Raw genomic sequence first — 16,731 nt, forward strand, 5'->3', positions numbered from 1 at the left:
GGGTCTCTGCAGACTGCCTGGGCACAGGAGCCCACAGTATATAGAACTGCAGAATGGTTTGAGTTCGAAGGGTACCTTGAAGATATGTGGTTCCAGCCCCCTTGCTGTGGGCAGGGACACCTGCAGCTAGACCAGGTTGCTCAAAGCCCCATCCAGCCTGTTCTTGACCTCCAATGATGGGACATCCCCAGCTTCCCTGTGCAACCTGTTCCGGTGCCTCACAGTCTTTCCCTAATACCTAAACCTACTCCCAGTTTGAAGCCATTCCCCCTTGTCCTGTCATTACATGCTCATATGAATAGTCTTGCCCCATTTTTCTTGTGGATATGCAATGTCCAGCCTTTGCCTGTCTCGTCTTAGTTCAGTACATTCAAAAATTTTAAGCAAGAAATTGTTCAAGGACATGGCCTGACATGGTGCCCTTGACTCTGAGTAAAATTTGCCTTGAGAACGTATATTTGCTGCAGTTTCATGAGATGAACAAATAATATTTGAAGCTGATTTTAATACCTGGAACTTCTAGAAACTATCACAGACAGCAGTATCCAGCTTTTGTCTGGTAATGACTGACTGTGGTTCTTTTATTATCTTTCTATGCTTTGCTTATGAGATGGTAAAAATTATGTCAACTGTGTTTTGAGCTCACCAAAAACTTACCTGGGTGTCTAGGATTGTTCCAGCAGTTTTACGTACTGATTTGATGGCCTTTCTTAGAAAGATTGCTTTTGAACACTGAGCAAATATGAAATTAGTGTGGTGTTTGCCATATAAGATTATTTCCATTCTGCTTACTTCTGAAGGTGGAGAGTATTAGCATACTACCATCTTGAGGAAGCATTTCTTAGCTTCTTCATCTGGTAAATTCTTGGAACAGTTTCTTTGGATTAGTGACCTTGTTGTACTGCATAGTCTGTTACTTATGAAATCTTTAAGGACCTACACTCTAGTTGGTGCAGGCAGCAGTACCACCCAAGCTTCATTATGCTTCTTCAGAATTGACAGCTACTAAATTAATCAACTGTTGATGTGAGAGGTTCAGAATTTCCTTGTGATCAGTGTAGTCAGTAGCTCCCTAGGAAGGTGCTACACTTCCTATTTCAGGGCTGCAGGTTCCACTTCTTCCTTTCTGTCTTGATCCTGCACCTTAGCATCAAACCAGACAAGTCTTCTGACTGACAGCATGTTGAAATTATTTCAGCATTCCTGCTTCCAGACTTGTCTGTCTCCTCCTTAGTCATGTTGTAAGCTGAACTCACTGATCTGGTAAGTGTTGATCTTTCTTAGCTAGACTGTTCAGCACATGCAGATGCTGACAGTGATTGATTTGATCAAACTGCCATTTCTCATCAAGCAAGCCCTCACAGAGTAAAAGCTCTCCACCAAAGGCTCTGTGTTCCTGAGATCTTACTTTTATTTATTTCATAGTTTGAACAACAAATTCTGAGAACGTTTCTGGGTGCCTTTTTACACATGCCATGTAGAGAATGGATCACTCTGAGGGTTATAACTGGCAGATAACTCAGATAATCTGAGCTTCCCTAGTCAGTGATCAGGGCAGCAATTTGCAGCCCATGTGGTACAACACTGTTGTGGTTTAACACTAGCTGGCAGCTAAGCACCACACAGCCACTCACTCAGTCCTCCAGCAGGGGGATGGGGTTGAGAATCAGAAGAGTAAAAATAAGGAAACTTGTGTTTTGAGGTAAGGACTGTTACTTTCAGGGTTGAAGCTCTAAGGCATAGTAAGATGTCACTGTTTGAATCATGGATAGACTCAGGTTGTCTTGTGCTTAATGGTTCATATTCCAACAAGGAGGCTTGCGTAGCTGGTTCTTCACCCCTAGAGTTAATAACAGGGTGCAGAATTGATGGAGAAAAGCCTTTCTAGCTAGGGGAGTTTGAAAATTAAAATGTCTAGATAGTGGAGACTGAGATACTGTCCTTTTGTGAATTTCTCATTTGCCTTCCTTGGGAGGAGTTGTGTATTTAATGGTAATAGTTTGACTTCAGTGGGGAGACATCTCTTCAGAAGGAAAGCTTCCAGTCCACCAGGCTGGAAAGCACATGGAAATGCTTGGGGAAAAGCAAGAATTCAAATGTGAGATTTTTTTGGGACTGTCTGTCTATATTCTAGGCTAGTAAGAAACAGCAGAGCTTTTCTTTTTCCTTCATGATTGTATGGCCTGTTCTCTGGCCTGCTGTAAGGAGAACTATAAAAAATTAATAATTACTACACAAAACTATGTTTTGTGTAGTAATTATTAGGGGAAATACTTCAAGAGTCTGTCCCCAGTGCCCAGGCTCAGGTAGTGGTTGGTCTCTTGTGGTTCAGTGTTGGAGCTCTGGGGAACAGACTTCTGGTGGCAGTGTCCTCTTATAGATATGTAGATTGCCTGAGATAACTGCTGAATCAGGTGCAGCCTCATCTGGAGAGAAGAGCACATTTCCCATTGAGAGGAATGGAAAAGGTCATTTATGCCCCCAAGGTTTCACTTATAGAAGAAGTTGAACCACAGCTGTTGTGTGGAAGTAGCAGTACATTGAAAACTTTGTATGGACTTTAATCAAGCATAATTGGTTAGATGAAGAATAGTGTTATTCTTAAAAAATTGACAGTATTTAGCTTGTTTCTCATTTGCCTCACTCCACTTGCATATTCAAAAGAATATATGTGGCTTTGCTCAGGCAGTTGTTGCAGTACAGGGGTACAACTGAGGCTTCAGGGTTTGTTTCCTCCACCCCAAGTCTCCAGGCTTAATGTTGAGTGCTGAAATTACTGTATCCACAAGTCATTTTTGAGTCTGAAAAATTTCCGTGGGCTCTTACAAGCGAGGATACACTCTGATAATCTATGCCAACATAGCAAGGAGCAAATAACTGCTTTATCTCAAATGCTTTTACAAGTCTGTCATCTTTTCCTCTCTCTCAATTTTTACAGGAAAATCATCAGCGTGTTTGCATCTTCTTCGATTATGCAAAACGTGGTAAAAACACGGCGTGGTCCTATTTTCTGCCAATGTTGAATCGACAAGATCTCTTCACTGTGCATATGGTAAGTTTTAAATGAATCTGTCTCTGAAGATGGTAGAGAAAAATGCTGGTGCTATTTTTCTTCAGGAGATTTTGGAATTTGAATCTAAACTTCTGCTTGGACTGGAAAGTTTTCCTCTTGCAGTCTAGATGAGTTATTCTTAATATAAGCTTCACCTAACCACAGTTTAAAAAGCAATGTTACATTGTTAATTTGCCTTGGTTTATTTCTGGGAGATTAGGGCAGCTTTTAAAAGTTCAGAGAAGCAGGGATTTTAGAACAATAAATACAGTAAAACATACCTGAAAATCTTTTATCACAACGCCAGACAATGCTGTACAAATATTAGAATTTAAGTTCTCATCTTGTGCAAAGGAAATATCTTTACTTCGATGAACCTTATTTTGTCATATGCTCAGTTTATCAGCTGACTCACTGGAAGTGTAGAGTGAGAAACACAGAAGTGCTTGATATTGTTCAAGTGCTGCTCATGAGCAGGTAAAACATTGATATATTAGCTGCACTGTTTTGGACACCAGTCTAAACCACAGCATCATATGGACTGCTGTGAAGGAAATAAAGTCTGTCCCAGCCAAACCCAGTACGGTCATGTGCAGCATATGGTTTCTGCTATACTTTGACTACTGTTTGCTGCTCCTGTATATGGAGTGGCTTTTCTGGAATTTTAATGTGCTTCTGCTGTCAGTGGTAAGAACTGGCCATTACATCTCAGCAGATTTTTTTCTAGTGGGACAAAAAATGTTTTTATTATTGTAAATTCCTAGAGGAGAGCACAGTTTCCAACAGTGAAACATGTATTATTAAGGCTTGAGGAGGAGAAAACTGCACAGCTGTGAATTGTTGTACACTACATATATTTGTGCTGGAATGATATGATAGTGTCAAATCAGAGACTCAAACTGGAAACCCACTACCTGACTTGCATTAGGCTGTGGAGGCACTACTGGTGCAAGGATTCCAGGACACCGAGCAAGCCCTGCTGTTTGCTCTGGGCTGTGGCCAGTGCAACTGTGTTTGGGGCTGCACTGCACCTTAAACAGTGAGCTGGCATGTTCTCAAGAAAAATGTCAGGCTTGAGTTTTTTATTTATTTAATCTAATTGGTTGACTGAATGGATGTGAATCAGTTTTCTTGGTGTAGCTGAGGGAGAAGATGGCTGGTCTTTTTTTTTTTTTTTTGCCAATGCAGTTTGTTTTGTGGTTTTTTTTGGTGGTAGTGCTACAGAAGACCCATCTTGCAAAACTGCAGTTTGAGCAGTCAGACAGTGCTGACTGCCCAAATATGCAGGTAAAGGATAATTTTTAGACCCTTGCAGTGCAAACTATTTAGTCTCCCTGGAATGTTGTTTTTTGAACATATGGTATAGAAATTTTGATAGTCAGCATTTCTCTTCTCAGATTTGTGTTATTCAGATATTGTTTTCTTTATGTACTGCAAAATATGCAAATAATTTAACAAGACACAGAGAATCTTATGTGAAGTGAATCCACTTAAAGTGCATCTACTAAGTTTACTGCCTTATACATTTTAGTATAGTGCATGTTTTTTTAAAGCACATGAATGTTTTCAAACCCAGGTTTTAGGATTGTGTTATTTTTGTTGGGTTTATTTTATTTTTCTCCTTACTATGCATGCTGGAAGATTTTTGACGCCACATTGTTACATCTGCCGAGGCAGATAAAAATACCCATCCTCTGTGTAGGCTCAAATTCAGCTAAACATAAATGGTCTCTCATTTAGGGGCCATGTGGCAGTTTTAACTCAGAAGAATGGTTGACTAGAGAGCTAATATCTTGTGTTGTAAAGCTGGAGGGATTTTATAGGGTGACTTGCATTCAGAATGGGATTTGACACATTTTAGTGATGACGGTTGTTACAGACTCACTCTTGTAATCCCCTTAGAAATCAGTGGTGGTGGTGCTGCACATATGAATGTAGTAAGGTGGAAAGGTGGCTGGAATAGTGTCCTCACTGCATCATGGAACTGTGTGCGTGCAAATGAACCCTTGCTTCAGTAATTTCTTGGTTACACTGCCCCTTTATATGTAGAGCTGGCTCAAATGCTTTTGGAAATTAACTGCAGGCTGCAATGTGGATTTACTTCAAATATAATTTGGAAAAGCTGATGTAGAAATATACTCTTGTTTAAGTATCCTTAAAGCCATAGGCATTATGAAAATTCTTAACCTGGCCACATTTTGACTCCTCAACTTCATTCTTAAATGGTACCTTCTGTTTTACTTTTCTGCTCTTCTTTTTCTGGACTTGAAACTTCTCCATTCTTGAAGGTGACTTCCTTCAGTTTAAGTAGAAAACCCCTTCAATACTGTGTTTGTGTGGCACATGCCATAGTTGCTTAAACCAAGCCTGTGTGTGTTAGGCCATCCAGTGTCTTGCTTTTGATTGATTTCTGACTGTAGTGGTGTCCTACAGCAGTAGCCCATCGACAGCTTCCCTCCATCTCCTTCTGAGTTCTTTATTGGTGTTTTGTGAACTTCAACAGCTACAGGTAACTGATACCAGGCATAAAGAGTTCCCTATGTAGAAAACAGGTAGGTTTCTGTAAGGGACTATCTTTTATCTAAAATTGGTTTCCAGAGCTTACAGAACTTCTCACTGAATTCTGAAATTGCTGTGTTTGAAAAATCGGTTTATTGCATTCTTTTTCAGGCAGCAAGAATTATTGCCAAACTGGCTGCTTGGGGGAGGGAGCTCATGGAAGGCAGTGACTTGAATTACTATTTCAACTGGATTAAAACTCAGCTTAGTTCACAGGTAAAAAGCTGCCTTTCTTTAAACTTTACAGTAACTTTGGAAACTAGTTTGCACATGTATACATTCATATTCTTGAAAAAAAAGAATTATATTTTTGGTTTTGTTTTTTTTAAATGAAATTTTACTTTGTCGTTTTTAAAGCCAAATATTCTTTATTCAGGAACTTAGTTTTTACCTTAGTATTTTAAGTGTTTTACTCCAGTCCTTGAAATGTAAATTAATGATAAAACTTTTTGCCTTTTCTGTTGGTTGTTCTGTTGTTCTGTTGTTTTCTTCTGGACACAGAAAATATGAGACAAAGGTTTTTTTGTCTTGCCTCTACTATTTTGGTTATCAGAACTGTTTGCTGGGAAGAAAGGTCACATGGCAGCAGAAACTGAATATCAAAATCTTTTTCCTGTTTACTGTAGTACAAAGCCTGTACAAAGTCCTGTGTCTTGACAGTGAATAAATTCTGACTTATTTAGACAGTGTTTTTGTGGTATTAGCTCAGTTTGAACCACTTACTTCTGTCTTGTCCTTCAAAGATGAATCATTCTCCTTTGTATTCATTTCTGAACGTTTCCCTTGAAAACATTCTTTTTCTTAGTGTTGTAGTAGAAGTGGATTCTGGAGAGCCGAGAAACATTCAGTAGATTTATTAATGGTATATTTTTAGTGTTTTCTAAATTTGGCTTATTAAAAAGGAGTTTTATTTATTTCCTCTGGAAGGAGAATCTTAAAGTTGGAATTTGCTTTAGAAAGATGCAAGAGTACAGTTTGAAAATTCTAAGATAAATAAATGTCTTGAATAAATCCACACTTAAAGAATTAAAAATGTTGATGTACCAGATCAGCTCCAAGCACGTTCTTCTAGACGTGAAGTGTGTGTGGGAAATAAATACAATGTATTATGGTAATATGTTAAGCATAAAAATATCTAATAGATTCTAATTTTTTTTAATGACTAGAAAGATTGGTGAACTGAAAGAAACTTGGTAACAACTGTTCCTTAAGGGTTAAGAACAACTCTGATTTTCAACTTTTTCTATTCCTAGAAACTACGCGGTACAGGGGGTTCTGTGGATACAGGAGCAGTCTCCACAAGTGATGTGAGTATATCTTTGAAATCTGTCAATCTGCAATTTTGGGCAGGTGATGTTCACTCCTTGGATTAAGGTGCAGATCTCTTCTGGTGCCAGTGATAAGAAGTACTTGGAATCAGAACTGTACAACAGAGTGCCAGGTGATGGCGCCAAGAAACAAAAGTATTTTTAAACACTGATTTCACACAGAATATTGGCAGTGGAAGTGTATATTTTACAAGTTAGTTTGTCTTGTTAAAGCTGTAGATGTATCTAGGATTCTCTTCTTTAAAACTTGAAAAAATTGTATAAAATTAGTTTAATATTCAAACAATTTTAAGTCCCTGACTTGGTGATCTTAGAGGTCTTTTCCAGCCCAGATGATTCTGTGATTCAGCACTATCTGTTTACCACAGCTGTTGGATTTGTAGGAAAAACCTGAAACTGAGAAGCTTTTGACTGTTGTGCTGTGCAGAACTTAGAAAAGGGCACATCAGATATTAAAGCTGATATTGCTCCTAAACCACTGTAGCATGAAATTGCAAGAGTGCTTTCAAAGCTATAAGCTTTTCATATTTTAATAGCTTGAATTCAGAGGAAAATAGATTGTCTTTTTTTGCATCAATATTTTTTTAAATACTGAATTTCATGTAGGTATAATAGCAGCTGAGCTTGGAGATGAACTGTGGCAGTATAACAAATGCAAATGATCATCCTATCTGGATTTTCTGTGGTGTTGTGGCATGATGAAGCAGTTTATCATAGTTGTGAATGTGGAGTAGAATTCAGTTCAGTCTTTTGTTTCTTTTGCAGCCTGAAAGTGCTCACAGTTTCTCAGAAGACTTAACTTGGGATTTGTTGTTCTTCGAAGTGTAGTCATGGCTTTAAGCTTCAGCTTCCTGTAGAGGAGAAGCCTCTTAAATTACTGCCTGTCTGGAGTTTAAAGAGAAAAGATTCAAGACTGTTGTGCATGAGTACGAGTAGGGCGTAAAACAATGGCCTGAGCATATAAGTGGAAGTATTTCAGTATTTCCTGTGCAAATCTGTGTTCCGTAGTGTTAGATTTTGTTAGACTGACAGCCCTCTGTCATACAGCCATAAAAGAGTAAATAGTATTGCAGCACACACCCCCACTTACTATGGAGCCATGAGCTCCTCTGACTGGCTCAGAAATCGATATTCATTGCACTGAGGCACTGCATGGATGTACTTGTGCCATGGCAGGGTCCCAGAGCAGCAGAGTGCAAATATGCTTTAGGGTAATTAAAGTGAATAAGTGTTGTCTTAGCTTCATTAGTGTTCGGATTTCAGATCTAGCTTATGCAGGATTTTCAAGCAGGTCCTGACTAATTTCAGAATAAATGCAGTTGTAGCATTTTATACAGGAAATGAGAGCTGGAATCTATTATGAAATTTCAATTATAACGGTGTTGGAGGACAATGCTTTTATGACAGACTCTTTAAAAAGAAAATTCCAAGTTCAATGGGTTGGTGATGTAGATAGATGCATTATTTGGAGTGGGAGAGCTGTCTGTGTGTTTATAGCTGTTTTATTTGCATGGGGTGTGAAAATGAATACTTTCACAGGGAAATTGATGTTCTAGATGATTTGAGCCCAGATGCACAGACTTAGTTTTTACATAAAGGACTTAAATCTCTCATGAGAGACACAGAATGAGTTACTCTTTATTTTCAATTCTGTTTATTGCTTCCTTTCTTTTCATGTGGGATTGCCTAACTTCTTTACTTCATTAAATGTTTGAAAGGTTTTATCTTGTATTATGTCAGTGAGCTACCATGAGACTTTCAAGGAAAAGGCTTATAGAGAGGAAAAAAGCAAACAACATTTTATCAGCAGCAGATCTGATTATTGTATGTGTTAGTGAAGGTAATGCTGACTGTTGAGCAAGAAGGGAGGAAAGCATGCTCTGGCAAATTTATTCAAACAGGAGACAGCTTTCATTCATAGATACTGAAGAAAGGCATGTTCAAATGTTCTGATAATGTAAAGTGGTATCACTTGCATAACACTTCTTTAATATTCAGAACTCTCTCCTTTTATGCCAGTAAAGCCTAATTAGGGAAACTGTACTTCAGCACTTACTACCTGACTCTTCTGGTAAGAAGTGATGTGTTGTTGTTTTCACCCAGAGTTCCCAGTATGTACAGTGTGTTGCTGGATGTCTGCAGCTGATGCTCAGGGTCAATGAATACCGCTTTGCATGGGTAGAAGCAGATGGAGTCAATTGGTGAGCACCTATTTCAATTTGTATGGATATACATGCACTTACAGTAGTACCTTACCCAGTGACCCTTTTTTTGGAATAGAATAGGCAATTGCCTCTGTTTGTATACAAAAGAGATTTATTTTCAAACATTAGCCCAGTCAAATAAACAAATGAAACTTGCACTGTTGAGGCTTTAATGCAGCTTTCCTGTTCAAGAAGAACGGCTTAAGTATGTATCTGAAGATGAATATAACCATTTGTCTTCAGCTGAAGATGTTCTGTTTATTTTTTAATAGAACAAAGACTAATGAAATGAGTTTATGCTGATCATCCTAGTCCTTGAGTCTGAAATTGTTCTGTCTGAAAAGATTAGTGAAAGGAGAAACATTTTCTAGAGCTAAGACAAATTTTTTTCCACATATGGCTTCAAGTAGGTTATTCTTTTATCCAATTCTTCTAATAAATAGCTTTGCATAAGGCTAGGATTTCAGCATTAATCTTATTTAAAAAATGATTGCCTATAAATAATTTTTCTGCCATCTATGCCTTTGCTGGGGATGGTTGGTACATAATTTGCACTTTAATGAAAATACCTCTTAACACTGAAATGGAGAAAAGTCAAAATTCTTAGTGAAGTAAAATTTTAAGTGATGCTCCTGTGTGTCAAGATGACACTGCTGAAACCAAAGAAGCTTTTTAATTGAGTATTAAAGCATTACAGTAAGTCTGTGTTTCACCATGTTTGAACTGGTCTTAAACTTGATAATGATTTTGAATGTAGATTCTTTTTTATATTTTAAATTGACTTAGCTGTTTCAAAATTGACCTGTAAATTGCTTACGAAATTTTTAAAACTTAATTTGAGCAAGCCTTCTGCATGATGTCTTCTTGAAGAGCTTGTGATATTGTTTTCTCCTAGCAGTACTTTGTATATTTCTATCTAGAGCCATTTTCTGAGAAATGGCTGTTAAATAATGAATACCTCAGCTCATTTCAGACACTCCTGTGGACAAGTACAATTAAGGAACTAAGTTCAATTTGTGTAGGTTTTGTTCTCTTCATTTTTTTTCAAGTCTGAAAGAGTAGCTGAAATTTCTCTGTTTCTTCCAGAATGATAAATAATGCTTTAAACATACCAGTAGAAAAAGCTGTCTTGGTGAACCAGAAGATGAATACAGTAACACATCAGTTCACATGGGAAAAGCTGATTTACGGCTCTAAGGCTAATAAGAAAATAACCATCCCTTTAAAAGATGGCTTTCTGAACAAGCTGCTTATACAGTGATAAATAGTGATGCAGGTTACTGTGAAGTGTGTGTTGTATGTTCATCCTTAGCAGCTGTTTCCAAGTTGTTACCATTTCTTTTAATGTTTCAGATGAGAGCAATGCAACCTATGTAGTCATTACTTAAAATTAAATGTATACTATGTCAATTTTTTAGCATCATGGGTGTCTTGAGCAACAAATGCGGTTTTCAGCTCCAGTATCAGATGATTTTCTGTGTGTGGCTGCTGGCATTTAGCCCTCAAATGTGTGAATATCTTCGGCGGTACAATATTGTCCCCGTGCTGTCGGATATTCTTCAGGAATCTGTCAAAGAGAAAGTAACCAGGATCATCCTTGCAGCATTTCGGGTAAGTATCTGTTGACTGCAAATCTCAAGTAGGTCTCAAATCTAGCTGATGCACAGCTATTTCTTCTGGGCCATATCAATAAGCTGATTGAAAGCTTAATTCTCTGAGTTTTTCTTTTTGTAAACTTGAGTTTTTGCTACAGGTAATATACAGGCTATTACTGGTAATAGATATCTGCTATTCAATGTTGCCTTAAAATAAGATTAACTAAAAAAAAGTTAACACAGGCACTTGTGATTTCTCTTTTTTAATTCGATTCTTTTTCCTCCTGGTACTACTGTAAAACCCTGGAGTTACTAATAGCTGATAAATTTTACCTTATGAAGCTTTAATTAACTAAATATTGTTTTGAATACGTATGTTTGTCCAACTGAGAAATTATTTTTATTTACTAGTCCAAAAATCTTTTCTTGGTGGCTCCGTAAAGGCAGATGAGAATACCTATGTAAGAGTGATTATTTAACTTACTGTGTCTGCATTACCTGGAAATTCCTGGTTCTATTTAAGATAATTAGGAAGAACTGAGGACCTAGGCCTAATGTTTTCACTGTGAGAATATTATTTTACGTTCATGGACGCTACTAGTTTTATGTGCACGCTTGCCAAATGTCTTGTGAGTAATACAGGAAACAACTTGTAATGCTGTTTTCAAGCAGCACTTGATATCCTGAGTAGGAAATGTGGGTCTTGGAAGATGTTTGTTTTCCTGCATGTGAACTGTCTTCTAATAGTAAGTGTTGCAAGCACATTAGAATGGGGAAATTGTTGCTTACTGACTTGCTGATTAGCAGTGATAAGCTGTGTGAAGGTGCTTACTCTGTGTCTCTGTCTGGAAACATCTGCCACTGAAAGAGTTCTGGATAAGGCAGATCATAAGAATCTGCTGTTTGTCTTATTGAAGGAGAACAGTGGTATGAGGTTTTCAGTAGGAGCTAGTCTTACTATATTCTTACTGTTCTTACTCTATAGATGTTGTAAGATTCTTAAAGATCTTAATGTTAGGATTAGGCAGGGACATATAGCAAGACAAATTGGAAAAAAAATTAAAAGAGAAAAAGAAGCTGAGAAGCTCAGCAGTTAATATCGAGTTTCTTCTTATTCTGAGGTCATAAAAAGTAGGAGAAATAATTGCTAGTTCTTAGATTTCCTGTGTTTTGCAAGAGGAGACAAAAAGGAAGCTAACTTTTTAAAGTAAAGGCTAAGAAAGAAAAAGTTGTTTCTGTAACAGGCTTGGGGGAGTGTAACTTAGCTGTTTCCTTTCTCCAGCATTAAAGACTTGTGTTGGCGTGAAGATGATTTGTTAACTGGCAGCCAGGAACATAATAGATTAGAAATTAGACATCAGAGCTGTGAGTTCTGAAGCCAAATTAATATAGGTGGTAGAAGCAAAGTAGTCCTTTTCCTGTATGAGATCTATCAGTTTAGGGGAGGGGAAGGGAATTGAATAAAAGGCTAGGCTTGATGGTTCCCCAGATATATCTGTGCATTACTGAAGGTGCTCCATGAGTCTGGGCAAGTTGGATGTCCTGTCTGCTACTTGATTTCTCCTAATTTGACATATTTCACTTTTATGTCAAGTTAATTATCCAAAGTATATAACTGCAAATGAAATTTTTTTTTCTATAAAGCAACGAATATTGGGCACTCTTATCTCTTTGAATCTACTATTTTCTCTACTTATTATTTTATTCCCTCATTTTTCACACTTTTATTCCCTTATGTGTCTGTTTCCTGCCTAGAACTAGTCTTACACCATAAGATTTTGGTTTTTATTACTGAGTAGTTTACTGATCCATTCTATATAGTCATATGTTTGTGTTTTTACTTTGTTAGCATATCCTTTCAAATTTGCAATGAAAAGCTTGAGTATGTCACTGTGGTGTGAGATAGGTTATGATATTTTGATATTTGGAATAGCTTCCACATCTGCTTGCAATTATCTTAACTGGGCGTTCTTTGGAACCTTTATCCACCTGCTCCTTGAACCTGTTGAATTGTCTTCAGATTCATTATTTTTTCTTTCGTTCTCATTAGCAGTTTTAACTCTAAGTAAATTAGCATTATTTTCTGTGAATTACCTTTTAGTTCTGTTACTGAAGTAGAAACTGGGGTGGCTCTTTTTTTGCACATTAAAGCTAATTGTATATGGCCATTAAAAGCAGTAATATGACTTAATTTGCAAGTTTTAAAATTGATTTGCAGTGTTCTGCCTCAGTAACTAATAGAATGTCTGATATCTAAGAAACCTCAGGTGTAGTAGTTCTGTGACAAGACTGATGCAGTCGAATTCCTTCTGCATAGTTTCACTGCTTATTTCTGGCAGATGTTAAGTCTTATTTATATGAACACATGTTCTGTTTATTAAGGACTTGGTCTTTTATATGAAATTCATGTTTTCTGCTTTATCAAAAAGTGCAGGTGGCCAGCTCTGATTGAAAAATGTAATTGAAAGCTGATTAAATTGAGTAGAAATATAATGAATAAATGGTATTGGAACTTGACTACTGCATTCTGTGCTTATAATTCCAATCTTACCAACAAGCTTCTGTTTAAATAAAAATGTCTAGTTGAAATATTCCCAAACTTGAAAAGAGCTGATCTAATCCAGATGGTAATTTTGAATTGGAAATAAGACTTCAGGTTGTTTTTTAAAAGACTCTCTACTTTGTGCTGTTGCTGCACAGAAAGCTAAAATGATAATCCAAGATAAAAGAGGTTGTGTGTGGTGGATGTTCTGGTATTTGGGATATAAGCCTGCCCTTTTTCTTTGAATAGTGTTTGAATAGTCACCTCAGTTTCATGTGGAAAATATTCAAAACAGGTGAATTAGTACTTTCTATTATTGAAGAAAAAGATATTTCAGGATGTGGTCAATTTTTTCACTTACTAAATCAAAAAGTTCCAATAAGAGTGTCTTTAAAATACTGCTTTGTTTCAAAGTAGTCTATTCTTAAATTCCCTAGAATTTGTTAGAGAAATCCACTGAGAGAGAAACTCGCCAAGAATATGCTCTTGCCATGATTCAGTGTAAGGTTTTAAAGCAGCTAGAGAATTTGGATCAGCAGAAATATGATGATGAAGACATCAGTGAAGATATCAAATTTCTACTGGACAAGCTTGGTGAGAGCGTGCAGGACCTTAGGTATGCTTTGCAGTGTGCACTTTAAAAATGCAGTTATGTGAAGGTTGATAGAACCTTTTTCTTTTGTAGGGCTAAAATATGTACAGAATTATGATATGTAAATTCTATTTAGTAAGATAGAACATGCAGAGATGTTGTTAGTTTCCTATTGTATGTCAGTATTTAGAGGCTGAATAGAAAATTGATCTTCAATGAATCTGTGATCTTTGTAACTGAGAAATTGTTAAAGCACTCAAAAGTGATCATAAAGGATTTCAGTCAAAGTCTACCTGATTAGAATAAGTTCTACTGTCCAGATTAACTCAAGTTTTTGCTCCTGTTTATCTAGTTCTTGTTCTTGTGCCTAAATTGAAGTGCGTATTGTAGGTAGTGTCAGAAGTTTAAGTGGATGGAAAGTAAAGACTGAAATCCTTGACTGGGGAAGTTAAAACCGAAAAACCCATCAAAACAGAGAAATTCTAAACTGTTGCATTTGTGTGACTTAGGATTTTCCTTTCTTTATTTTTTATTTATTTCCTGGGAATAGTATTTTGGGGTGGATAGAGGGTTCTGTTTGAAAACAATTTTTTGCTTCTTGCCTCTCATGCATTTTATTACTTACAAAATGGTGAGACAGGGAACAATTCTTATACTCTGCAGAGCACTGACTTCCAAATGTGTCATAGCAATTTGAGTTCCAGCTTTGTTAGGGATAGGCTTGGCTGTATTGTTCAAAGTGTTCATAGAAGCTTGGCCAATATCTCATTTAGGTCTTGTGTTGCAGCTCCTTTGATGAATACAGCTCTGAGCTGAAGTCAGGAAGACTGGAGTGGAGTCCTGTGCACAAATCTGAGAAGTTTTGGCGGGAGAATGCTGTAAGACTAAATGAGAAGAATTATGAACTACTCAAGTAAGTTTTCAAGTCTTGAATCGCATGGTCCTATAATGTTTTGTGATTAAATGAACTTGAATCTAATACAGGTTTTACATTTTAACATCAAATAGTGTCAAGAATGAAAGCAAGTCAAAATATCCTGCTTATTTTAGAATGTATGGTTTGCTCTGTTCAAAATCAGGCTGTTTGTTTGCTTTTACTGGTCAAAATGTATTTATGATAAAGGGAATATCTTTAGCTTAACTTGCATGCAGGTTTAATTTGATTAAAAATGTTTTTACTGTATCTTAATCTTAGTTTTGTATTGTGTGGTGATGTTGATCTGAGTAATGAACACCTGTCTTGGATATTTGGAAGTTGAAAGTTGTGGTGTTACCCATGAAAATCTGACTCAACGCATTATGTTGCAATGTGTCTGTTTTGTGTTGGGACTGTGTTTGGAGTACATAGATTGTTGATGAAGTGAACCTGAACTCATATTTATTTGCAGTCAAGGACTGGCTGTCTGGCATATGAACTATGTCCTGAAATGATGCCTGGCTCTCAGTTGTTCCATGTTCATTGTCATCAACTGATAACACGTGGTGTTCTTTCAGTTCAGGGCTTGCTAGTAAGTGCCAGATCTAACAGAAATCAGGAGGTCAAATGGAGCATGTGAGATGTTAGAAGACATGGTGAGAGCAAGGTGACCCTGAGCTTTATGTGCATTTCTACTGGCCTAACACCTCACCAGAACTGTCTGATAAATTTTTCCCTGAGTGCATATTGCTGAATATGTAGGATTATAGACTTAAAAGTTTCAGATGCTGAGAAGTACAGCATAAAGTTGATATTGAGGCTTAGTATTTCCTGTAGTGATTACAATGTTTTGCTGTATTTATTGCTCCTGGTTCTGGGACTTAATTTCTTGGGCTTCTGCTGCTACAAAGACAGTGATCTTCAATAGTTCCTTTAATGCACCCCCAGCTCTCAAAAAAAATCCCCAAAAAACTCAATGCCACAATATCAAACCAAACAAACCAATCCACAAAAAACCTACCCACCCTCCTCCACAACGTAATGGGGAGACTCTTGCACCTCAGAACTTCATTTTTTGTCTTGTACGGCATTTGACAGACAATCCTTATTTGCTTTGAGCCTTATATTTTTTATCTGCCTGCTTATTAGTTTTCTAAATCTAATACTCTTACACTATTGTTAAACATAATTGTTTTCTTGCTTTCTGCCATTACTGCCTACTTTGATGTTGGACTTGTATTTTTGTTCAACATCATTATATGGATCTTTGGTGTCTTCTGCTTAGTGTTATGGTTCAAGTTTCTGCTTCCTCTTCTTGTCAAAAGTAGGAGTTCTTTTCATTTGAGAAGCACTTTTTCTGTCACTTTCTGGCCTCTAGGGAAGCAGTGGTTGTGGTAATTTAATTTTATCAGTATGTTCCTTTTTTAAATTCCAGTTGAATTTTTAACTTACCTATTTCATCCTGTTTCTAACTTTCTCTGATTAGAACACATTTGTCATCTCACTAAGCATAGAATACTCTAATTTTCTAGTGATCTGTATGTTTAACCTTTTCAACTGTGCCTAACCTTCATAATTTGTGTCATTGCTCCCCCTTCTCATTACTGACTAGGGAACAGTGTTACTTGTAGCTGTTTTCCAGTAAAGGTGATTTTACTACTTAATTAAAAGATACAGATAGTATTAAGAGTCTAGAAGCTGTTTTCTACTTGTTACAGCTCTGTGTTTGTATGCATGCTAAGAAAATAACCTGTGGTACTGGAGTAATTTACAAGATAGTATAGCTTTCATCTCAGTCTTTGAGTTAGGACAGAACTGCTTTTTAGTGAAGCTTATCTAGAACTCAGAACTGTTGGTCTTGAAGTCAAAATATAAAAAAAGGAGAGATTTTGTAATCCTTGGTTATAGCTATTTGTGTATATAGCTCATTACACTGACTCTAG

At 36.9% G+C, this 16,731-nt stretch overlaps 1 protein-coding gene across 1 annotated transcript in view; it reads left to right on the plus strand.

Annotated features, from left to right (window-relative positions):
• Positions 1 to 16,731, plus strand: part of ATP6V1H (ATPase H+ transporting V1 subunit H) — a 47,857-nt gene that overhangs the window by 14,178 nt on the left and 16,948 nt on the right. Inside the window, exons 5-11 of the mRNA XM_063394224.1 lie at positions 2,939 to 3,052; positions 5,723 to 5,827; positions 6,865 to 6,918; positions 9,043 to 9,140; positions 10,562 to 10,754; positions 13,718 to 13,896; positions 14,660 to 14,785. Coding sequence (XP_063250294.1) covers positions 2,939 to 3,052; positions 5,723 to 5,827; positions 6,865 to 6,918; positions 9,043 to 9,140; positions 10,562 to 10,754; positions 13,718 to 13,896; positions 14,660 to 14,785 — 869 coding nt within the window. The remainder of the gene's footprint in view (positions 1 to 2,938; positions 3,053 to 5,722; positions 5,828 to 6,864; positions 6,919 to 9,042; positions 9,141 to 10,561; positions 10,755 to 13,717; positions 13,897 to 14,659; positions 14,786 to 16,731) is intronic.

This window comes from Prinia subflava, chromosome 1 (assembly GCF_021018805.1).
Source record: "Prinia subflava isolate CZ2003 ecotype Zambia chromosome 1, Cam_Psub_1.2, whole genome shotgun sequence".
NCBI lineage: Eukaryota > Metazoa > Chordata > Aves > Passeriformes > Cisticolidae > Prinia > Prinia subflava.